Here is a 25,733-nt window from a genome sequence, read left to right as displayed (position 1 = left end):
TAGGGGTTACGGGGAGAGGGCAGGGAAGTGGACGTGAGTCTAGATTCGGATCAGCCATGATCCTATTGAATGGCGGAGCAGGCCCGAGGGGCCGTATGGCCTACTCCTGCTCCTACTTCTTATGTTTATGTTCTTATGGAAGGACAAGGGCAGCAGGCGCATGGGAACACCACCAGCTCCAAGTGACCCTCCAAGTCACACACCATCCTGACTTGGAAATATGTTGTCGTTCCTTCATCGTCGCTGGGTCAAAATCCTGGAACTCCCTCCCTAACAGCACTGTGGGAGTACCTTCACCACACAGACTGCAGCGGTTCAAGAAGGCGGCTCACCACCACCTTCTGAGGGGCAATTAGGGATGGGCAATAAATGCTGGCCTTGCCAGCGACGCCCACAACCCATAAACAAATTTTAAAAAAACAACACATTTTGAGTAAGCACGAGGCACTTTACAGTGTAGTACATGCAGCAGACTTTATAATTGACGGGTTTGAGGGACCAGCTGAAAAGAGATGGGCTTTCCGCCTTCAAGTTCTATCTTTCGAGCCCCCTGAAAGCCATGCTCCTTTGCACGCCGTGTTTTGCCTACCTCAAAGGTGCATGTCGCAGATAAGACTGCATGACGTAACTGTTCCCAAATCCTTTGAAGACAGTCCAGTCGTGCAAAGGTAGTTGTTTTCCCCCTAAAGCTCCTTCCCTTAAACAAGGCCTTCTGACCTCACTGTTCCCAACGTCTTTTGAAAAACAGGCTTCATAAGAAATCGGAGCAGGAGTAGGCCATTTGGCCCTTCGAGCCTGCTCCGCCATTTAATAATTTCATGGCTGCAGTATCCCCATATCCTTTGATTCCCTCAGTATCCAAAAATCTATCGGTGTCTGCCTTGAATATACTGAACGACTGAGCCTCCACAGCCCTCTGGGGTAGAGAATTCCAAAGATTCACCACCCTCTGAGTGACGAAATTCCTCCTCATCTCAGTCCTAAATGGCCGACCCCTTATTCTGAGACTGTGACCCCTGGTTCTAGACTCACCAGCCAGGGCAATCAGCCTCCCTGCATCTACCCTGTCAAGCCCTGTAAGAATTGTGTGTGTTTCAATGAGATCACCTCTCATTCTTCTGAACTCTGGAGAATACAGGCCTAGTCTACTCAATCTCTCCTCACAGGACAGCCCTCTCATCCCAGGAACCAAATCTCTCAATAGTTCAAAGCCATCCTGTTTATATTGGAAAGACTACTGCTCCACGATGCAAAGAAGTCCGACTGTTAATCCTTTAACTCTCCACGATGTCCAGCAACACGGTACTGTGTGTGGTACTGGGCCCCAGAACAACAACAACAACTTGTACAAAAGTGAAATGTCCCAAGGCGCTGCACAGGACAATATTTGACACTGAGTCACACGAGATATTAGGGCAGGTGACCAAAAGCTTGGTCAAAGAGGTAGATTTTTACGGAGTGTCTTAAAGGCGGAGAGAGAGGCGGTGAGGTTTAGGGAAGGAATTCCAGAGCTTAGGGCCCGGGCAACTGACGGCGCGGCCGCCACTGGTGGAGCGATTAAAATTGGGGGGTGGGGGGGGTGTGCAGCAGGCCAGCATTGGAGGCACGCAGATATCTCGGAGGGTTGTCGGACTGGAGGAAGGTGCAGAGATAGGGAAGGGGGCGAAAAGCCACGGAGGTGATTTGAAAACTAGGATGAGATTTCTGAAATCGAGGCGTTGCTTAACCGGGAGCCAATGTAGGTCAGCGAGCACAGGGGTGATGGGCGAACGGGGCTTGGTGCGAGTTAGGACACGGGCAGCCGAGTTTTGGATGACCTCAAGTTTACGGAGGGTGGAATGTGGGAGGCCAGCCAGGAGTGCAACCTGGCCCTTAAGAAAACCAAGGAAATCATTGTGGACTTCAGGAAGTCTAAAGGCGGAAGTCACACCCCCATCCACATCCATGGGGCTGTGGTGAAAAGGGTGGACAGCTTTAAGTTCCTCGGAGTCTACATCACGGAAGACCTCTCCTGGTCCCTCAATACCTCCTCTCTGGTGAAGAAGGCCCAGCAGCGCCTATATTTCCTAAGGAGGCTGAAGGGATGTAACCTGTCACCCCTGATCCTCTCTAACTTTTACCGCTGCACAATAGAGAGCATCCTGACGAACTGTATCACAGTATGGTATGGCAGCTGTAGCTACTATGACCGGAAAGCCCTGCAGCGGGTAGTCAAAACTGCCCAACGCATTACCGGCACCCGGCTACCGACCATAGAGCACATATACCAGAAACGCTGTTTACGGAGGTCACGGACCATCATCAAAGACCCTACCCACCCCAGCCACAGTCTGTTCGCCCTCCTGCCATCTGGGAGACGCTACAGATGCATTCGCACCCGAACGACCAGATTTAGGAACAGCTTCTTTCCCAGGGCTGTCATCCTACTGAACTCTACAAATAAACTCTAAATCCTGCACATCTGCCAATGCACTTTATTATGTTTATGTTTATGTGTTACAAGCCAAATGAATGTTGAATGTTTAAATGTCTTAATCTAAATGTACACTCTCGGGAGCCGCAAGCCTACATTTCGTTGTACTGCACTGGTGCACTAACAATGACAATAAAGTTGATTATGATTATGAATAGTCAAGTCTCGAGGTAACAAAGGCACACAGGCTGGGCGGGGGGTGGGGTGGGTGTTGGTTGTCGAGCTACTATAATCGAATCTTGTGCCTCTTCCTGTCCCCCTCAGGTGAACTCCCTGATCAAGGCTCGCGAGGGATTCTCCCCCGGCACAGAATTCCATCGCTGCAAGGAGATGTCCGAATATTCCAGCACTCTGTGCAAGGACCTCCACCTCTTCCCAGGACACTGCGAGGAAAAGTAGGAGGAGGAGATGGAGGAGGCGAAGGGGAGACTAGGCCCGGGCTCACGCGCCACAGAGCCCTGCACCCTCGGGATCCCGCACTCCCCGCGCTTTCGGGAACGCCGTCGTGTCTATTTTATCGGAGGGTGAGAGGAGCGGGAGTCCAAACGGTGTGGCGGGATCGAACTCCCATTGTCAGTGCGATCCCCTTCCCCCTCCGACTGCTGCCGGCTGGACACGGGCTGTTTCCGGCTTGCGCTCTGTCGCTCGCTCTCTCTCTCTGTCGCTCTCTCTCTCTGTCGCTCTCTCTCTCTGTCGCTCTCTCTCTCTGTCGCTCTCTCTCTCTGTCGCTCTCTCTCTCTGTCGCTCGCTCTCTCTGTCGCTCGCTCTCTCTGTCGCTCGCTCTCTCTGTCGCTCGCTCTCTCTGTCGCTCTCTCTGTCGCTCTCTCTCTCTGTCGCTCTCTCTCTGTCGCTCTCTCTGTCGCTCGCTCTCTCTGTCGCTCGCTCTCTCTGTCGCTCGCTCTGTCGCTCGCTCTCTCTGTCGCTCGCTCTCTCTGTCGCTCGGTCTCTGTCGCTCGCTCTCTCTGTCGCTCGCTCTCTCTGTCGCTCGCTCTCTCTGTCGCTCTCTCTGTCGCTCTCTCTCTCTGGCTCTCTGTCGCTCGCTCTCTCTGTCGCTCGCTCTCTCTGTCGCTCGCTCTCTGTCGCTCGCTCTCTCTGTCGCTCGCTCTCTCTGTCGCTCGCGCTCTCTGTCGCTCGCTCTCTGTCGCTCGCTCTCTCTGTCGCTCGCGCTCTCTGTCGCTCGCTCTCTCTGTCGCTCGCTCTCTCTCTGTCGCTCGCTCTCTCTCTGTCGCTCGCTCTCTCTGTCGCTCGCTCTCTCTGTCGCTCGCTCTCTCTGTCGCTCGCTCTCTCTCTGTCGCTCGCTCTCTCTCTGTCGCTCGCTCTCTCTCTGTCGCTCGCTCTCTCTGTCGCTCGCTCTCTGTCGCTCGCTCTCTGTCGCTCGCTCTCTCTGTCGCTCGCTCTCTCTCTGTCGCTCGCTCTCTCTGTCGCTCGCTCTTTCTCTGTCGCTCGCTCTTTCTCTGTCGCTCGCTCTTTCTCTGTCGCTCGCTCTTTCTCTGTCGCTCGCTCTCTCTGTCGCTCGCTCTCTGTCGCTCGCTCTCTGTCGCTCGCTCTCTGTCGCTCGCTCTCTCTGTCGCTCGCTCTCTCTGTCGCGCTCTCTCTCTCTGTCGCTCGCTCTCTCTCTGTCGCTCGCTCTCTGTCGCTCGCTCTCTCTGTCGCTCGCTCTCTCTCTGTCGCTCGCTCTCTCTCTCTGTCGCGCTCTCTCGCGCTCTCTCTCGCTCTCTCTGCCCCTCTCTCTCAGGCTGTTGTTGTTATCATTGCCCTGTATTAGTCCCAATGGTGTGGCTGCTGTATTATCTCCGTGTGGAGCCTGTATCCCTCTGTAGACCTGCCATGGGTCATGGTGCTATTTCCGTGTTGTACACAGACCTCCACTTCACTCCCTGCAAACCCTGTCTGATATGAACTCTCCTGGTGACAGTCAGTCCTCCCTCAGTCACGGAGGGGCAATTGGGACCCAATCAATCATCTCCGCACCTGCCCACTGCCTGCCTTGTGCCAACACCGTAAACCCCTTTCCATCAGTCCCATCTCTTCATCCCTCCTTGCACCGTTTCCCCGAGACCCCCTCTCCCGATCATCACGTTGCAGTGCAGCGCTTACTGACACGGGGGCGTGTGTCAGGCAAGTGGCCATACATTCTTTGTCTCCCGCCTGACCCCATCAGTCTGTAGTGAAGTTATATTAAACTTGTGTAGGACCCTGGTCAGAGCCCAGTTGGATATACCTTGGTTAGACCACACTTGGAGCACTGCGCACAGTTCAGGTCTCCATATACCTTGGTTAGACCACACTTGGAGCACTGCGCCCAGTTCAGGTCTCCATATACCTTGGTTAGACCACACTTGGAGCACTGCGCACAGTTCTGGTCTCCATATACCTTGGTTAGACCACACTTGGAGCACTGCGCACAGTTCAGGTCTCCATATATCTTGGTTAGTCCACACTTGGAGCACTGTGCATAGTTTTGGTCTCCATATACCTTGGTTAGACTGCACTTGGAGCACTGTGCACAGTTCTGGTCTCTATATACCTTGGTTAGACCACACTTGGAGCACTGCGCACAGTTCAGGTCTCCATATACCTTGGTTAGACCACACTTGGAGCACTGCGCACAGTTCTGATGTCCATATTATAAAATGGATATAGAGGCACTGGAGAAAATGCAAAAAAAAAGATTTAGAAGGATGGTACCGGAACTCTGAGATTACCATTATCGGGAAAGACTGAACAGGCTGGGGCTTTATTCTTTAGATTCACCAGATTGATACCTGAGATGGCAGGAATGACGTATTAAGAGAGATTGGGTCAATTGGGCTTATATTCGCTAGAGTTTAGAAGAATGAGGGGGATCTCATTGAAACTTATAAAATTCTAACAGGACTAGACAGACTAGATGCAGGAAGGATGTTCCCGATGGCGGGAGAGTCCAGAACCAGGGGTCACAGTCTAAGGATAAGGGGTAAGCCATTTAGGACAGAGATGAGGAGGAATTTCTTCACCCAGAGAGTGCTGAACCTGTGGAATTCTCTACCACAGAAGGCAGTAGAGGCCAATTCATTAAATATATTCAAGAAACGTAGAAACATAGAAGATAGGAGCAGGAGTAGGCCATTCGGACCCTGTCCCTGCTTTCTCCCCATATCCCTTGATCCCTTTAGCCTGAAGAAATATATCTAACTCCTTCTTGAATATATTTAATGAATTGGCCTTCACTGCCTTCTGTGGTAGCGAATTCCACAGGTTCACCACTCTCTGGGTGAAGAAATTCCTCCTCATCTCAGTCCTAAATGGCTTACCCCTTATCCTTAGACTGTGACCCCTGGTTCTGGCCTCCCCCGCCATCGGGAACATCCTTCCTGCATCTATTCTGTCTAGTCCTGTTAGAATTTTATAAGTTTCAATGAGATCCCCTCTCGTTCTTCTAAACTCTAGCGAATATAAGAAGGAGTTGGATATATTACTGAAGGCTAAAGGGATCAAGGGATATGGGGAGAAAGCAGGGACAGGGTACTGAATTTGGATGATCAGCCATGATCTCATTAAATGGTGGACAGGCTTGAGGGGCTGAATGGCCTCCTCCTGCTCCTGCCTTCTGTGTTTCTATGAACAGAGACGGCTGAGGAGTGACCTGACCGAGGGCTTTTAAATGATGAATGGGTTGGGCGGGGTAGATGTGGAGCGAATGTTTCCTTTGTGGGAGAATGCAAAACTAGGAGGGGCCATCAATACAAGATAGTCACGAATAAACCCAACAGGGAAATAAGGAGAAATGTCTTTACTCGGAGAGTGGTGGGAATGTGGAACTCGCCAGCACGTGAGGAGTCGGCCATTCAGCCCCTCGAGCCTGTTCCGCCAATCAGTTAGATCGTGGCTTATCTGTATCTTAACACCATCTACCCCACTTGGATCCGTAACCCTTACCCAACAGCGATCTATTGCTCGAGGAACAGCACCTGATCTTCCGATTAGGCACTCTGCAGCTTTCCGGACTCAATATCGAGTTCAACAATTTCAGATCATAACCTCGGCCCCTATCATATTTTTATATATTTTTTATCCACACTTTTGGTTTGTGCCTTTTCCTTTTTTTCTGTCTCCCACATGGCAGTCAGATATATTTCTTAAGGCTAAAGGGATCAAGGGATATGGGGAGAAGGCAGGGACAGGGTACCGAGTTTGGATGATCAGCCATGATCTCATTAAATGGCGGAGCAGGCTCGAGGGGCCGAATGGCCTCCTCCTGCTCCTATCGTCTATGTTTCATCCTGCCAGCGCATTTCACACTTCATCTAGAGCCCTCCTTTGTCTCTTTACTTGTCCTATTACCATCTCGCCTCTCGCCTTGAATATCTCTTAATGTCTCCTCACCTCTCAGAACATCCCTTTTTGTTCTTTCATCCCCATCCCCCCATTTCCCAGCCCCCTAACTTGCTACTTAATCCGTTTCATTTCCTGCTTTTTTTTTTTTCCTCTCAGTTCTGACGAAGGGTTTCGACCCGAAACATTGACTCTGTTTCTCTCTCCATGGATGCTGCCCTGGCCTGCTGAGTTTCCCCAGTGTTTTCTGTTGTTATTTTGGATTTCCAGCATCCGCAGTGTTTTTGCTATGGTAGAAATCTGTGGCTGTCAGCCTTGAAAGCTCCAATTGACTCACAGCCTCAGCAGTTTTTGATGACGAGGTTTCCAAATTTCCAGTACTCTTCTGTGAAGACCAGCTTCCTGACATCACCCCTCAACGGCCTGGGCTCTAACTCTATGGTTATGGCCCCTCGTTTCGCTCTCTCTGTCTACCCTATTGAATCCATTAATCATCACCTCGCTCAGATCACCCCTTAATCTTCCATACTCGAGGGGATGCAGTGCTCGTCCGCGCAATCTGTCCTCGTGGTTTAACCCTTTTAGCCCCGGGATCATTCTGCGCCTCATAGAAACATAGAGGATAGGAGCAGGAGTAGGCCATTTGGCCCCTCGAGCCTGCTCCGCCATTCAATGCGATCACGGCTGATCATCCAAACTCAGTACCCTGTCCCTGCTTTCTCCCCATATCCCTTGATCCCTTTAGCCTTAAGAAATATATCCAACTCCTTCTTGAATATATTTAATGAACTGGCCTCTACTGCCTTCTGTGGTAGAGAATTCCACAGGTTCACCTCTCTCTGGGTGAAGAAATTCCTCCTCATCTCAGTCCTAAATGGCTTACCCCTTATCCTTAGACTGTGACCCCTGGTTCTGGACTCCCCGACCATCGGGAACATCCTTCCTGCATCTAGTCTGTCTAGTCCTGTTAGAATTTTATAAGTTTCAATGAGATCCCCTCTCATTCTTCTAAACGCCAGTGAGTATAAGCCCAATCGATCCAATCTCTCTTCATACGTCATTCCTGCCATCCCAGGTATCAGTCTGGTGAATCTTCGCTGCACTCCCTCCATGGCAAGAACATCCTTCCTCAGATAAGGCGACCAAAACTGCACACAATACTCAAGGTGTGGTCTCACCAAGGCCCTGTACAACGGCAGCAAGACATCCTTGCTCCTGTACTCGAATCCTCTCGCTATGAAGGCCAACATACCATTTGCCTTCTTAACCGCCTGCTGCACCTGCATGCTTATCTTCAGCGACTGGTGCACAAGGACACCCAGGTCTCGTTGCACTTCCCCTTTTCCCAATCTATTGCCGTTCAGATAATAATCTGCCTTCCTGTTTTTGCCACCGAAGTGGATAACCTCGCATTTATCCACATTATACTGCATTTGCCATGCTTCTGCCCAATCACCCAACCTGTCCAAATCATACTGGAGTTTCTCGGCATCCCCCTCACAGCACACACGCCCACCCAGCTTTGTGTCGTCTGCAAACTTGGAGATATTCCCTCATCCCCTCCAACCCAGTATATCCTTCCCGAGGTCAGGTGCTCAGACCTGAACGCGGTACTCCAGATGGGGGTCCGACCAGAGGCACAGTGCCTGGGGAGGGAATGAGGGGGGCAGGGGGGCACTAACGGGCTACGTTGGAGGGACAGCCGGGGGGCTGACAACTCCTGCCACATTCCCACGGTTTGGTTTCATTATTCCAGCACTTAAGGAAAAAAAAAAAAAGGTTTTTTTACGATAAATATATATTTAGTTTTATAGAATGGCTGCGTTTTCTAAGTTTCGAATTGTCTGTTTTCTCTGGTTCCGATCTCCAATGTTTACCACTGCCATTAAAAACCTCTCTGACTGCGCGGGAGAGAGAGAGGAACAATCGATTAAACAGCACTTTCTCAACCCTGGCTCCATTCTCTCATTTCGAACCGTTTTGGTACTTCTTTGAGTTTGTTGTTGCATGTCGAGCGCTGACATCTCACCCCCTGGGAGAGTACAGAGGCAGTTTTAATCTTTATCTAACCCGCGCTGTACCTGCCCTGGGAGTGTTTGATGGGACAGTGTAGAGGGAGCTTTACTCTGTATCTGACTCGTGCTGTACCTGCCCTGGGAGTGTTTGATGGGACAGTGTAGAGGGAGCTTACTCTGTATCTAACCTGTGCTGTACCTGCCCTGGGAGTGTTTGATGGGACAGTGTAGAGGGAGCTTTACTCTGTATCTAACCCGTGCTGTACCTGCCCTGGGAGTGTTTGATGGGACAGTATGGAGGGAGCTTTACTCTGTATCTAACCCGTGCTGTACCTGCCCTGGGAGTGTTTGATGGGACAGTGTGGAGGGAGCTTTACTCTGTATCTAACCCGTGCTGTACCTGCCATGGGAGTGTTTGATGGGGCAGTGTAGAGGGAGCTTTACTCTGTATCTAACCCGTGCTGTACCTGCCCTGGGAGTGTTTGATGGGACAGTGTGGAGGGAGCTTTACTCTGTATCTAACCCGTGCTGTACCTGCCATGGGAGTGTTTGATGGGGCAGTGTAGAGGGAGCTTTACTCTCTATCTAACCCGTGCTGTACCTGCCCTGGGAGTGTTTGATGGGACAGTGTAGAGGGAGCTTTACTCTGTATCTAACCCGTGCTGTACCTGCCCTGGGAGTGTTTGATGGGGCAGTGTAGAGGGAGCTTTACTCTGTATCTAACCCGTGCTGTACCTGCCCTGGGAGTGTTTGATGGGACAGTGTAGAGGGAGCTTTACACTGTATCTAACCCATGCTGTCCCTGCCATGGGAGTGTTTGATGGGGCAGTGTAGAGGGAGCTTTACTCTCTATCTAACCCGTGCTGTACCTGCCCTGGGAGTGTTTGATGGGACAGTGTAGAGGGAGCTTTACTCTGTATCTAACCTGTGCTGTACCTGCCCTGGGAGTGTTTGATGGGACAGTGTAGAGGGAGCTTTACTCTGTATCTAACCTGTGCTGTCCCTGCCCTGGGAGTGTTTGATGGGACAGTGTAGGGGGAGCTTTGCCCTTTATTGAACCTGTGGTGTTCATGGCCTTGTTAATTTTTCTGATTCACTCCCATCTGGTTGTGTACGGCCCGTGTGTGTCTCACTGTAGCTAAGCTGTTGACAGAAGACTGTGCGATCGCCTACACGAAGCCGCAACCTCCTGTACTTTTCTTACAAATCTCGTTAGCTCTGATGTGTTCAAAAGATCGCTCGATCTAATGCGGTGAGTGACGGGGGCCAAGACTGCTCGCTCTGAGCTATCCTGGGCAAGGAGCTCCCAAGTGGAGATTACGTTTGCACGGGGAAACTATCTCTCTCTTCTTCCCTCCCTTCGCAGAACTGGCACCATGCCCTGGGCTGCTCAAACTTGGTCATGGCAAAGGAGAGACCAGATGGAAAGGAACTGCATCACCAGCCCACCGTGGTAAGTCGCAACCTGCGAGAAGTAGTTTGTCTGCGGCCGGTGGCGGGGGTTGTGGGGAGGTTGGCTGCGGTTCGACTGAGGCAGCAGGGAGCAGTTGGACCTGCGCTGGCCCCTGTCTCCGGGAGCTGGGTCTGTTGTGCGGATTTCAGATGTTTATTGAAATGAAACAGCAGAAAATGAGGGGGGGCAGAGGAGGCTTTGCCCAGGAGACCAGAAGCAGCGGCTGCCCTTCGCACAGGCTGCGATATAAATAAATCCGGCAGCTTGACTTACGCTCCCAGGTGTCCTCTTTCTCCAACAGTCAGCCCACACACACACACGTCACACACACACACACTCCACTTCGCGATACCGCCCATAGCTATTCCTGGGGCCTCAGTGAGGCCAGCTGAGGACTGCCCAGAGAGCGGGGAGAAATGTTACGAGGGTGGACGCTCCCAGACCGAGAGAAAACCGCTCCTCCCTGGGTTCAGCGTACTGCCAGCTCACACCAGTCAGACCAAGACCGATAAACCGTGGAGGTGCATCCATCGCTCCCTCCCCGTCTACAATCCTTTTCCTCTCGTTGACAGTCCATCCCGCTGACCATCCGTCACACTGACAATGTCCGCCCGTCCCCCTCGACAATCCGTCCCACAGACGGTCCGCCCGTCCCCCCTCGACAATCCACCCCCACAGTTCAACCGTTTCCCCCCCTCCTCGACAATCCAGCCCCACAGTCCGCCCGTCCCCTCCCTCGACAATCCATCCCCCCTGACATTAATCAGTCATTCATGAAAGAAAGCATTATGAAATAATACTGAGCGGCCTGTGGGTGGCGCTGTCCAGGGAGAATATAAATACTCGGGCACGGGCCCAGCTTGCGCAGGACATTCTTAACAGGAACAAGTGAAGGACACAACGAGATCTCCATGTAGTAAAACAGTTGATTAAAGCTTTGTTTAATGCTTAGACCAAGTGCCTAGTAGTTTTCTTACGTCACCCTCGCCTCCCCAGTCCCTCCCTCCGCAGTCCATTCCCTCCATAGTCCCTCCATCCCTCCCTCCCTCTGTAGTCCCTCCCTCCGCAGACCCTCCCTCCGCAGTCCCTCCATCGCTCCATCCCTCCCTCCCTCCGCAGTCCCTCCCTCCGCAGTCCCTCCATCCCTCCCTCCGCGCTCCCTCCCTCCGCGCTCCCTCCCTCCCCGCTCCCTCGCCTCCCCACTCCCTCCCTCCGCAGTCCCTCCCTCCTCAGTCCATTTCCTCCGCAGTCCCTCCATCCCTCTCTCCCTCTGCAGTCCCTCCCTCCGCAGTCCCTCCATCGCTCCATCCCTCCCTCCCTCCGCAGTCCCTCCCTCCGCAGTCCCTCCCTCCGCAGTCCCTCCCTCCATCCCTCCCTCCGCAGTCCCTCCATCCCTCCCTCCGCGCTCCCTCCCTCCGCGCTCCCTCCCTCCCCGCTCCTGCCCTCCCCGCTCCCTCCCTCCCCGCTCCCTCCCTCGCCTCCCCACTCCCTCCCTCCGCAGTCCCTCCCTCCCTAGTCCCTCCATCCCTCCCTCCCTCTGCAGTCCCTCCCTCCGCAGTCCCTCCACCCCTCCCTCCCTCCCTCCCTCCGCACTCCCTCCCTCCGCACTCCCTCCCTCCCTCCCCGCTCGTCCCTCCCCGCTCCCTCCCTCCCCGCTCCGTCCCTCCCCGCTCCCTCCCTCCCCGCTCCCTCCCTCCCCGCTCCCTCCCTCCCTAGTCCCTCCATCCCTCCCTCCCTCCGCACGCCCTCCCTCCGCACGCCCTCCCTCCGCACTCCCTCCCTCCCTCCGCACTCCCTCCCTCCTTCCCTCCGCACTCCCTCCCTCCCTCCCTCCGCACTCCCTCCCTCCCTCCCTCCGCACTCCCTCCCTCCCTCCGCACTCCCTCCCTCCCTCCCTCCGCACTCCCTCCCTCCCTCCCTCCGCACTCCCTCCCTCCCTCCCTCCGCACTCCCTCCCTCCCTCCGCACTCCCTCCCTCCCTCCGCACTCCCTCCCCCCCCCTGCAGTCCCTCCCTCGAGCCTGCTCCACCATTCAATAATATCATGTCTGATCTTCACCCTCAATTCCACTTTCCTGCCCGGTCCCCACATCCCTTGATTCCCCTGGAGTTCAAAAATCTGTTGATCTCAGACTTGAGTATACTCAATGACTGAGGCTCCACAGCCCTCTGGAGCAGAGAATTACAAAGATTGACCACCCTCTGAGTGAAGAAATTCCTCCTCATCTCGGTCCTAAATGGCCGACCCCTTATTCTGAGACTATGACCCCTGGTTCTAGATTCCCCTATGAGGGGAAACATCATCTCTGCATCTACCTTGTCGAGCCCCTCAGTATCTTATGTGTTTCAATAAGATTTTGTTTGATAATCAGTCCTGTGAAGCACCTTGGGACGTTTTACCATGTTAAAGGCGCTATATAAATACAAATTGTTGTTGTCGTCATTCATCCACTGATCTCTATTATCCATCCATTGATCTGTGTCGATACCTAACTCTTGATACAAGCTCCTGCCTTACATTTCTATCTACCTATATTTCTGAGCTCTTCATACACACTGTTAATCAATTATTGTCTGCTCCACTCCAGTCTCGACCTCGAAATATTTGCAACCACTGCAGAATCAGTCTTTCATAAGTGTGTATTTCAGGAAAAGCTGACGGTGGCCATTCTACCTGGTACTCCGACACTAACATTTCCCCAGCTCGTAGGCCTTGGATTTACATAGAAACATAGAAGATAGGAGCAGGAGTAGGCCATTCGGCCCCTCGAGCCTGCTCCGCCATGCAATTCAATTCAATTCAATTCAATTCAAATCGCTTTATTGGCATGACAAGTTACATCTTATGTTGCCAAAGCATTGGAAAACATTCATGTTTGTTCACAAAAATACAGATCTATCCATACAGTGTATAAACAGATATATCCCTGAGTGTGTAAATATACTTTCATATAATTTATATATACTCTTTTCTTATATTTAGTGGTTGTCCCTCTGTTTATGGCAAGCTGTAACATAGTGTGCCGCCAGTGTTATGCAATTTCTCTCTTCCCCTAGTAGGTATGGGAGTTTTTGGTAGTCATTCAAATTTCTGAATTCCGGGCATATTTTTGTAAATTTTGGGTAGAAATTCTCCCTTATGCCCTGATATTTTCTACAAGCTGTGAGGAAGTGCATCTCTGTCTCCACCACTCCCTGACTGCAGTGAGAGCATATCCTGTCCTCCCTTGGTAGCCGGGTCTGCCTGTGTCTACCTTTTTCGATCGCCAGGCTATGTTCACTAAGTCTGTACATTGTCAGGATTTTTCTCAGTTTGCTATCCTTTACCATGGTCAGGTAATCAGCTATGTTGTATTGTCTGTTTAGGGCCAAGTAGCAATTGAGTTTGCTTTGGGTTTTTGTTGTTTCTGCCCAATATGTCAGATATTTTTCCTTTTGCTTAGCGACGATTGTGTTGGGTCGAATTCTTTGTGTTACCCTGTCACTGTCCTGGGGCTGGTTATTGTTAGTAGTGTTAGTAGTTACTTCACTGAGTCCCAGGACTAGTTGACTGAGGGTATTCTTCTTTATGGTCAGCTCTTGGCATTTCAGGGCGTCGTAGTGATAGCATTGGGGGTTGCTCATTTGTAGGTGATTCCAAAATTTGGTAGCTCTTTTTTGGATAGTGATTATTAATGGATATTGGCCTAGTTCCGCCCTGCATGCATTGTTTACTGTTGTTTACATTCAATGAGATCATGGCTGATCATCCAAACTCAGTACCCTGTCCCTGCTTTCTCCCCATATCCCTTGATCCCTTTGGCCTTAAGAAATATATCGAACTCCTCCTTGAATATATTTAATGAATTGGCCTCAACTGCCTTCTGTGGTAGAGAATTCCACAGGTTCACCACTCTCTGGGTGAAGAAATTCCTCCTCATCTCAGTCCTAAATGGCTTACCCCTTATCCTTCGACTGTGACCCCTGGTTCTGGACTCCCCCGCCATCGGGAACATCCTTCCTGCATCAAGTCTGTCTAGTCCTGTTAGAATTTTATAAGTTTCAATGAGATGTCAAGAAACGGCTGAAGACACTGGATACTGCAAAGGCTATGGGCCCTGACAACATTCCGGCAATAGTACTGAAGACTTGTGCTTCAGAACTAACTGCGCCCCTAGCCAAGCTGTTCCAGTACAGCTACAACACTGGTATCTACCCGGCAATGTGGAAAATTGCCCAAGTATGTCCTGTCCACAAAAAGCAGGACAAATCCGACCCGGCCAATTACCGTCCCATCAGCCTACTCTCAATCATCAGCAAAGTGATGGAAGGTGTCGTCGACAGTGCTATCAAGCGGCACTTACTCAGCAATAACCTGCTAACTGACGCCCAGTTTGGGTTCTGCCAGGGCCACTCAGCTCCTGGCCTCATTACAGCCTTGGTCCAAACATGGACTGAACTCGTGAGGTGAGAGTGACTGCCCTTGACATCAAGGCAGCATTTGATCGAGTGTGGCATCAAGGAGCCCTAGCAAAACTCAAGTCAATGGGAATCAAGGGGAAAACTCTATATTGGTTGGAATCATACCTAGCACAAAGGAAGTTGGCTGTGGTTGTTGGAGGTCATTCATCTCAATCACATGACATCACTGCAGGAGTTCCACAGGTCAGTGTCCTAGGCCCAACCATCTTCAGCTGTTTCATCAATGACCTTCCCTCCATCATAAGGTCAGAAGTGGGGATGTTCGCTGATGATTGCACACTGTTCAGCACCATTCGAGACTCGTCAGATACTGACGCAGTCCGTGTCCATATGCAGCAAGACCTGGACAACATTCAGACTTGGGCTGACAAGTGGCAAGTAACGTTCGCACCACACAAGTGCCAGGCAATGACCATCTCCAACAAGGGAGACTCTAACCATCTCTCCTTGACATTCAATGGCATTACCATCGCTGAATCCCCCACTATCAACATCCTGGGGGTTACCATTGATCAGAAACTGAACTGGACCAGCCATATAAATACTGTGGCTACAAGAGCAGGTGAGAGGCTGGGAATTCTGCGGCGAGTGTCTCACCTCCTGACTCCCCAAAGCCTTTCCACCATCTACAAGGCACAAGTCAGGAGTGTGATGGAATACTCTCCACTTGCCTCGATGAGTGCAGCTCCAACAACACTCAAGAAGCTCGACACCATTCAGGATAAAGCAGCCCGCTTGATTGGCACTCCATCCACCACCTTCAACATTCACTCCCTCCACCACCGGCGCACTGTGGCTGCAGTGTGTACCATCTACAAGATGCACTGCAGCAACTCGCCAAAGCTCCTTCAACAGCACTTTCCAAACCCGCGACCTCTACCACTTAGAAGGACAAGGGCAGCAGACGCATGGGAACATCACCACCTACAAGTTCCCCTCCAAGCCCCACACCATCCTGACTTGGACCTGTATCGCCGTTCCTTCACTGTCGCTGGGCCAAAATACTGGACCTCCCTTCCTAACAGCATTGTGGGTGTACCTACACCATATGGACTGCAGCGGTTCAAGAAGGCGGCTCACCACCATCTTCTCAAGGGCAATTAGGGATGGGCACTAAATGCAGGCCTAGCTAGCCAGTGACGCCCACATCCCATCAATGAATAAAAATTTTTTAAAAAATTCTTCTAAACTCCAGCGAATATAAGCCCAATCGATCCAATCTCTCCTCATACATCATTCCTGTCATCCCAGGTATCAGTCTGGTGAATCTTCGCTGCACTCCCTCCATGGCAAGAACATCCTTCCTCAGATAAGGCGACCAAAACTGCACACAATACTCAAGGTGTGGTCTCACCAAGGCCCTGTACAACTGTAGCAAGACATCCTTGCTCCTGTAGTCGAATCCTCTCGCTATGAAGGCCAACATATCATTTGCCTTCTTAACCGCCTGCTGCACCTGCATGCTTACCTTCAGTGACTGGTGCACAAGGACACCCAGGTCTCGTTGCACTTCCCCCTTCTCCCAATCTATTGCCATTCAGATAATAATCTGCCTTCCTGTTTCTGCCACCAAAGTGGATAACCTCGCATTTACCCACATTGGGCAGATGTATGGCAGCTGCATTTTAATCACCCAACCTGTCCAAATCATACTGGAGTTTCTCGGCATCCTCCTCACAGCACACACGCCCACCCAGCTTTGTGTCGTCTGCAAACTTGGAGATATTACATCTAGTCCCCTCGTCTAGATCATTAATATATATTGTGAATAGCTGGGGTCCTAGCACCGATCCCTGCGGTACCCCACTAGTCACTGCCTGCCACTTGGAAAAAGACCCGTTTATTCCAACTCTTTGCTTCCTGTCTGCCAACCAGTTCTCTATCCAAGTCAGTACCTTACCCCCAACCCCATGTGCTTTAACTTTACACGCTAATCTCTTATGTGGGACTTTATCGAAAGCCTTCTGAAAGTCCAAATACACCACATCCACTGGTTCTCCCTTATCTATTATACCAGTTACATCCTCAAAAAATTCCAGTAGATTAGTCGAGCACGATTTACCTTTTGTAAATCCATGTTGACTTTGTCGGATCCTGTCATTGGTTTCCAAGTGCTCTGCTATTACATCTTTTATAATGGACTCTAGCATTTTCCCCACTACCGATGTCAGGCTTACCGGTCTATAATTCCCCGTTTTCTCTCTACCACCTTTTTTGAATAGTGGGGTAACATTAGCTACCCTCCAATCCATGGGTACTGTTCCAGAGTCTATCGAATGTTGGAAGATGACCAGCAATGCATCTACTATTTCTAGGGCCACTTCCTTAAGTACCCTAGGATGTAGATTATCAGGCCCTGGGGATTTATCAGCCTTCAATCACGTCAATTTCCCGAACACCATTTCCCTACAAATACTGATTTCTTTCAGTTCCTCCCTTTCATCAGACCCTATGTTCCCCGACATCTCTGGGAGGTTATTTGTGTCCTCCTTTGTGAAGACAGAACCAAAGTATGTATTTAATTGGCCTGCCATTTCTTTGTTCCCTATTATAAATTTCCCTGATTCTGACTGCAAGGGACCTATGCTTGACTTCACCAATCTTTTTCTCTTCATATATCTATAGAAGCTTTTACAGTCAGTTTTTATGTTCCCTGAAAGCTTACTCTCATACTCTATTTACCCCCTCTTAATTAATCCCTTTGTCCTCCTTTGCTGAATCCTAAACTGCTCCCAATCCTCAGGTTTGCTGCTTTTTCTGGCCAAATTATATGTCCTCTCCTTGGATCTTATGCTATCCCTAATTTCCCTTGTTAGCCACGGTTGAGATCTGTGGCCTCAAAGACCACTTTCTGGTCAGGGCTAACCTTTCCAAAGCATTCTTCCTTTACTTAATCTGTCTCAGAGATTTTCTTAACCAAGCACACCGTTACTTCGAGGGTGATCAGTTGCTGTAGCGAGAAGAACACAGAAGGTCCAGCTTGCCCAGGGATCTTGGCCCATGTTGTACCCCAACTCCCAACAATCATGGTCACCAGGGTGGTAATAGGCCCCTTAATGTTATTGTTTGATTGTTGCATCTGTACCAAGTGTTTTCAGCAAAGTACAAGAGGAGATTGACCAGAATGGTACCAGGGATGAGGGACTTCAGTTATCTGGAGAAACTGGGGTGGTTCTCCTTAGAGCAGAGAAGGTTCAGGGGAGATTGACCAGAATGGTACCAGGGATGAGGGAATTCAGTTATCTGGAGAGACTGGAGAAGCTGGGGTTGTTCTCCTTAGAGCAGAGAATGTTCAGGGGGAGATTGACCAGCATGGTACCAGGGATGAGGGAATTCAGTTATCTGGAGAGACTGGAGAAGCTGGGGTTGTTCTCCTTAGAGCAGAGAAGGTTCAGGGGAGATTGACCAGAATGGTACCAGGGATGAGGGACTTCAGTTCTGTGGAGAGACTGGAGAAGCTGGAGTTGTTCTCCTTAGAGCAGAGAAGGTTCAGGGGAGATTGACCAGAATGGGACCAGGGATGAGGGACTTCAGTTATCTGGAGAGACTGGAGAAGCTGGGGTTGTTCTCCTTAGAGCAGAGAAGGTTCAGGGGAGATTGACCAGAATGGTACCAGGGATGAGGGACTTCAGTTATGTGGAGAGACTGGAGAAGCTGGGGTTGTTCTCCTTAGAGCAGAGAAGGTTCAGGGGAGATTGACCAGAATGGTACCAGGGATGAGGGACTTCAGTTATCTGGAGAGACTGGAGAAGCTGGGGTTGCTCTCCTTAGAGCAGAGAAGGTTCAGGGGAGATTGACCAGAATGGTACCAGGGATGAGGGACTTCAGTTCTGTGGAGAGACTGGAGAAGCTGGAGTTGCTCTCCTTAGAGCAGAGAAGGTTAAGGGGAGATTGACCAGAATGGTACCAGGGATGAGGGACTTCAGTGATGTGGAGAGACTGGAGAAGCTGGGGTTGTTCTCCTTAGAGCAGAGAAGGTTCAGGAGAGATTGACCAGAATGGTACCAGGGATGAGGGACTTCAGTTCTGTGGAGAGACTGGAGAAGCTGGGGTTGTTCTCCTTAGAGCAGAGAAGGTTCAGGGGAGATTGACCAGAATGGTACCAGGGATGAGGGACTTCAGTTACATGGAGAGACTGGAGAAGCTGGAGTTGTTCTCCTTAGAGCAGAGAAGGTTCAGGGGAGATTGACCAGAACAGTACCAGGGATGAGGGGCTTCAATTATGAGGAGAGACTGGAGAAGCTGGGGTTGTTCTCCTTAGAGCAGAGAAGGTTCAGGGGAGATTGACCAGAATGGTTCCAGGGATGAGGGACTTCAGTTATGTGGAGAGACTGGAGAAGCTGGGATTGTTCTCCTTAGAGCAGAGAAGGTTCAGGGGAGATTGACCAGAATGGTACCAGGGATGAGGGGCTTCAATTATGAGGAGGTCCTTTCAAAAGGTGTTGGATAAAGTACCACATAAGAAACATATTCGGAAATTAGAAGCACATGGGATTAAAGAGACAGTGGGAACTTGGGTAGGGTCTGGGCAGGGTAGATAGAGAGAAGCTGTTCCCATTGGCGGAAGGGTCGAGAGCCAGAGGACACAGATTTAAGGTGGTTGGCAAAAGAACCAAAGGCAACGTAAGGAGAAGCTTTTTTACGCAGCGAGTGGTTAAGATCTGGATTGCACTGCCTGAAAGGGTGTTGGAGGCAGGCTCAATCTTAATTATTCAACTCCCTTTTGAAAGATATCTGAAGGAAAACAAGTTGCAGGGCTACGGGGAAAGGGCGGAGGAGTGGGCACGGGCTCGACGGGCCGAATGGCCTTCCGTGCTGTAATCATTCTATGATTGGGTACATAATTGGCTACGGGAGGCAGAGCGCAGTGGTGAACGGATGTTTACTGACTGGGGAGAAGTCTGCGGTTGGGTCCCCCAGGGGTCGGTATTAGGACCATTGCTTTTCTTGTGGAGTACAACATCAAAGTTTGCGGATGACACAAAGCTTGGCAATGTAGTAAATAGTGAGCAGGATAGGAGCAGACTTCAGGAGGACATAGTGAAATGTCTGGTGAAATGGGCAGACACGTGGCAGATGCAGTTTAATGTGGAAATCACAGAAACCCCACAGTGCAGAAAGAGGCCATTTCAGCCCATCGAGCCTGCACCGACACATATCCCACCCGATCCCCGTAACCCCTACACCGACACATATCCCACCCTATCCCTGTAACCCCACGTATTTAATCCCCCTAACACTAAGGGTCAATTTATCATAGCCAATCAACCTAACCCGCACATCTTTGGACTGTGGGAGGAAACCGGAGCACCCGGAGAAAACCCACGCAAACACGGGGAGAATGTGCAAACTCCACACAGACAGTCACCCGAGGCCGGATTCGAACCCGGGTCCCTGGCGCTGTGAGGCAACAGTGCTAACCACTATGGTGTGAAGTTTGGGAGAGACAGCATGGAGATCTAAATGGTACTATTTTGAGGGGGGGTGCAAGAGCAGAGGGACCCAGGGGTGCATATTCACTAATTTTTGAAGGTGGCAGGACACGTTGAGAAGGCGGTTAAGAAAGCATATGGGATACTTGGCTTCGTTAGTAGACATTGGGCTGGATTTTGCCAATGGGGATGTGATTGAGGCAGGACTCCCACTTTTTGGGTTGTTGTCCCGCCTCTGTAGATTTGTGGCCAACCCACACGATTTTTCCTTAATTGACCTTGTTGAGCCCGCCCAGCGGGCTCAGCAGGCCAATTAAGGGACACCCGGTTACAGGTGACGTCGGGGATTGACATTTCATCTGTCAAGAGCCTTTGACAGATGAAATATTAGCGTTTGACAGCTCTGTGAAGCTGTCAAACACTGACAATCTGACTTCTAACTTGAGTCCTTCCCCACAGACTCAGTTAGAAATCTCTCCAGAACAGAAAGCAGAATGCTGCAGATTTTGACAGATCGCGGCCATTCTGCTTTCCGTGCCGGTGAGATGAGGGACTCCCGAGACCTGAAGGAAGGAAGGCTGCATTAGTAAGAAAAGGTAAGTAAAACTTCTTTAAACACTTTACACACACCAAACACACTTAGCTCTGCACTCATGCACCCATCACTCACCTGAACACCGGACATCTCGAACCCTCCAAGCCCTTCAGCCCGACGGTCCGCCTCGCTAACTTGGCGTGGTTTGGAGCTGTCGGGAAGCCCACACTTCAGGGCTAAAAATAGGGATTAGGCCAAAAACTGCCTGTTAACTACAGTTAATTGGCAGTAATCCCCTTCCTGCCTCGGGGAGGCGGCTCCCAGCACAGGTCGGGTACCCGCCTCCTGGGAAATGGGCATGGAGGCGGGTTGGGGGGCGGGAAGGGTTCGTGCCCCCCCCCCCCCCGATTCTGCAATTTTCCCCCCCACTCCCGCCTCCAAACCCGCCTCCACGGGGCTTGGAAATTCGAGCCCATTAAATATAAAAACAAGGAAGTCAAGCTAAACTTTTACAAATCACTTGTTAGGCCTCAGCAGGAGTATTGTGTACAATTCTGAGCGCAACACTTTAGGAGAGGGTACACAGGAGGTATACCAGGGATGAAGGGCTTCAGTTACGTGGAGAATATATTTGCATTTATATAGCGCCTTTCACGACCACCGGACGTCTCAAAAGTGCTTTACAGCCAATGAAGTACTTTTGAAGTGGAGTCACTGTTGTAATGTGGGAAACGCGGCAGCCAATTTGCGCACAGCAAGCTCCCACAAACAGCAATGTGATAATGACCAGATAATCTGTTTTTGTTATGTTGGTTGAGGGATATGTATTGGCCAGGACACCGGGGATAACTCCCCTGCTCTTCTACAAAGTAGTGCCATGGGATCTTTTACGTCCACCTGAGAGAGCGGACGGGGTCTCGGTTTAACATCTCATCCAAAAGACAGCACCTCCGACAGTGCAGCACTCCCCCAGCACTGCACTGGACTGTCAGCCTAGCTTTATGTGCTCGAGCCCCTGGAGCGGGATTTGAACCCACAACCTTCTGACTCAGAGGCGAGTGTGCTACCAAGTGAGCCACAGTTGACACTGTGACTGGAGAAGCTGGGGTTGTTCTCCTTAGAGCAGAGAAGGTTAAGGGGAGATTTACTCGAGATGTTCAAAGTTATGAAGGGTTTTGATAGAGTAGATAGGGACAAACTCTTTCCAGTGGCAGGAGGGTCAGTAACCAGAGGACACTGATTGAAGGTAACTGGCAAAAGAATCAGAGGGGGAGATGAGGAGAAATGCTTTTATGCTGTGAGTTGTTGTGATCTGGAATGCACTGCCTGAAAGGGCAGTGGAACAGAGGGACCTTGGAGTGCATGTCCACAGATCCCTGAGGGTAGCAGGACAGGTAGATAAGGTGGTTAAGAAGGCACACAGGATACTTTCCTTTATTAGCCGAGGCACAGAATATTAGAGCAGGGCGGTTATGCTAGAACTGTATAAAACACTAGTTAGGCCACAGCTAGAATACTGTGTGCAGTTCTGGTCACATTACAGGAAGGATGTGATTGCACTAGAGGGGGTGCAGAGGAGATTTACCAGGGTGTTGCCTGGGCTGGGGAATTTTAGCTATGAGGAAAGATTGGATAGGCTGGGGTTGTTTTCTTCGGAACAGAGGAGGCTGAGGGGAGACCTTATTGAGGTGTATAATATTATGAGGGGCCTAGATAGAGCGGATAGGAAGGACCTATTTCCCTTAGCAGAAGGGTCAGTAACCAGGGGGCACAGATTTAAAGTAATTGGTCGGAGGTTTAGAGGGGATTTGAGGAGAAATGTCTTCACCCAGAGGGTGGTGGGGGTCTGGAACTCACTGCCTGACAGGGTGGTCGAGGCAGAGACCCTCATCACATTTAAAAAGTACTTGGATATGCACTTGAAGTGCCGTAACCTACAAGGGCTACGGACAAAGAGCTGGAAAGTGGGATTAGGGTCGATAGCTCTTTGTTCGCCGGCACGGACATGATGGGCCGAATGGCCTCCTTCTGTGCTGTAAGCTTCTATGATTCTATGATGTTTTTACATTCAGCATTGCAACTTGGCAGATCGATATACGGGGTTATTCACTGTTTGGAGAAGTCTTGGGGAGGTGCAGTCAGAACCCACATGCTTCAGAACTCCTTCGATGCAAAGTTAAAGAAGCAATGATTCAAAAGAGTTCGATTTGACTTAAAATAAGACATCACCAGGCTTGTGCCCTCCCTCGCTCCCTGTCCAGACCCCTCGTTCCTCCCTCTCTCTCTCCCTTACTCCCTCCCTCCCTCTTCCCCCCCCCCGCCTCCCTCCATCTGTCTCTTCATCCCAACATCCCCCCATCACCACTCACTCCCTCCATTCTGTCTGTGTGTGTGTGTCTCTCTCTCCCTCTCTCTCTGTCTCTCTCTGTCTCTCTCTCTCACTGTCTCTGTCTCTCTTTCTCTCACTGTCTCTGTCTATTTCTATCTCTCTCTCTCTCTCTCTCTCTCTCTCTGTCTCTCTGTCTCTCTCTCTCTGTCTCTCTCTCTGTCTCTCTCTCTGTCTCTCTCTCTCACTGTCTCTGTCTCTCTCTCTCTGTCTATCTCTATCTCTCTCTCACTCTGCCTCTCTCTGTCTCTCTCTCTGTCTCTCTCTCTGTCTCTCTCTCTGTCTCTCTCTCTGTCTCTCTCTCTCTCTCTCTGTCTGTCTCTCTCTCTCTCTCTCTCTCTCTCCCTCCCCCGGCCTGTGCTGCGTTAGTTGATCTCGCACCTGGTGTGTGTTACAGAGCTCCCACACACACAGAGTAGGAAAGGCCCAGGCTCCGTCTCCGGCCTGTGCTGAGCTAGATGGGAAATGGGGGTGTAGGGGACACAATCGCCCCCAGTGCCAGTGAGTTAGGGAGGGGTTGAATCCTGCCCCTGATCCCTGTCCTGTGACCCCCGTACTGGGCAAGTGTGTGGGTGCCTAGTGAGGTCTGGATCGGGAGGGGTGGTGTTGCTGGGCGGTGATGCTTCCTCCCGCAATCGAATAGCTTGCCAGCCCTCTTCCCCCACCCCCGGGGGCTCACAGGTGGAGATTCGAGTAGAGTCGGAGAGTTGAGAGTTAAAGGTACTTTGGAGACGGAACCTTCACTCTCTGCTAGGTCAGGTAGATATTAAAAAGTATCTCGGAGCGAAATAATCATAGACTGATGACAGAACGACTCAACTAAGCTTCCATCTCTGGGGGTCACCTTCCCTCTCTCCCTATCTCTCTCTCTCTCGCTCTCTCCTCCGTCCCTCCCTCGTTCTGTGTGCTTCACAGCTCACGCAGGCAGTGCAGAGTGAACGAGACATGGGATGGAGGCATTGGAGGGCGAGATGAGCCACGAACCCCAGCCCACCGAGGTGAGTAGAGAAATCTCCCTCTCTCTCTCTCTCTCTTTAAATCCGGTTAGCCTGATCTCACCCCCGGTGTGGATACTGATCCCCACACACAGAGCAGGAAAGCCTTTATTACAAAGGGGTGGATGCATAAGAGTAAAGAAGTCTTATTGCAATTATATAGGGCCTTGGTGAGACCGCACCTGGAGTACTGTGCAAAGTTTTGGCCTCCTTATCTAAGGAAGGATATACGTGCCTAAGAGCCAGTGCAACGAAGGTTCACTAGACTGATTCCTGGGATAACAGAAACATAGAAGATAGGAGCAGGAGTAGGCCATCTCCCCATATCCCTTGATCCCTTTAGCCTTAAGAAATCTATCTAACTCCTTCTTGAATATATTTAATGAATTGGCCTCCACTGCCTTTTGTGGTAGAGAATTCCACAGGTTCACCACTCTCTGGGTGAAGAAATGCCTCCTCATCTCAGTCCTAAATGGCTTACCCCTTATCTTTAGACTGTGACCCCTGGTTCTGGACTCCCCCACCATCGGGAACATCCTTCCTGCATCTAGTCCTGTCAGAATTTTATAAGTTTCAATGAGATCCCCTCTCATTCTTCTAAACTCCAGCGAATATAAGCCCAATCGACCCAATCTCTCCTCATACATCATTCCTGCCATCCCAGGAAGGCAGGAATGACGTATGAGGGCGGTCCTATGAGGAGAGATTGAGTGGAATGGGCCTATACTCCCCAGAGGTTAGAAGAATGAGAGATGATCTCATTGAAACATGTAAAATTCTTACAGGGCTTAACAGGGTAGATGCTGAGAAGCTGTTTCCCCCTGGCTGGGGAGTCTAGAACCAGAGGTCACTGTCTCAGAATAAGGGGCCGGCCATTTAGGACTGAGATGAGGAGGAATTTCTTCACTCAGAGGGTGGTGAACCTGTGGAATTCTCTACCCCAGAGGGCTGTGGAGGCTCAGTCGATGAGTATATTCAAGACAGAGAGCGATAGATTTTTGAATATTAAGGGAATCAAGTGATATGGGGATAGTGCAGGAAATGGAGATGAGGTAGAAGATCAGCCATGATCTCATTGAATGGCGGAGCAGGCTCGAGGGGCCAAATGGCCGACTCCTGCTCCTATTTCTTATGTTCTTCTGATAGGCCCAGGCTCCATCCCCGGCCTGTGCTGTGTTAGCCTGATCTCACACCCGGTGTGGTACTGAGCCCCACACACAGACACAGAGCAGGAAAGGCCCAGGCTCCATCCCCGGCCTGTGCTGTGTTAGCCTGATCTCACACCCGGTGTGGTACTGAGCCCCACACACACACAGAGCAGGAGAGGCCCAGGCTCCATTCCCGGCCTGTGCTGAGTTAGCCTGATCTCACACCCGGTGTGGTACTGAGCCCCACACACACACACAGAGCAGGAGAGGCCCAGGCTCCATTCCCGGCCTGTGCTGTGTTAGCCTGATCTCACACCCGGTGTGGTACTGAGCCCCACACACACACAGAGCAGGAGAGGCCCAGGCTCCATTCCCGGCCTGTGCTGAGTTAGCCTGATCTCACACCCGGTGTGGTACTGAGCCCCACACACACACACGGCAGGAAAGGCCCAGGCTCCATCCCCGGCCTGTGCTGAGTTAGCCTGATCTCACACCCAGTGCGTGGTACTGAGGGCCACACAC

The 25,733-nt window shown here is 51.0% G+C and overlaps 1 protein-coding gene across 1 annotated transcript in view; it reads left to right on the top strand.

The window, feature by feature from the left end:
- LOC147091408 (caspase-2-like) overlaps positions 1-25,733 on the top strand; it is a 129,469-nt gene that overhangs the window by 88,484 nt on the left and 15,252 nt on the right. Inside the window, 2 exon segments of the mRNA XM_085976590.1 lie at positions 2,738-2,997; positions 10,169-10,255. Of these exon segments, the coding sequence (XP_085832716.1) occupies positions 2,738-2,872 (135 nt within the window). The 3' untranslated portion in view covers positions 2,873-2,997; positions 10,169-10,255.

The sequence above is a fragment of the Somniosus microcephalus genome, unplaced genomic scaffold, assembly GCF_052327205.1.
Source record: "Somniosus microcephalus isolate GS21.2 unplaced genomic scaffold, FLI_Smic_1.0 unresolved_chr3, whole genome shotgun sequence".
NCBI classification, from domain to species: Eukaryota; Metazoa; Chordata; class Chondrichthyes; order Squaliformes; family Somniosidae; genus Somniosus; species Somniosus microcephalus.
This window is presented reverse-complemented; position numbering and strand designations above follow the sequence as displayed.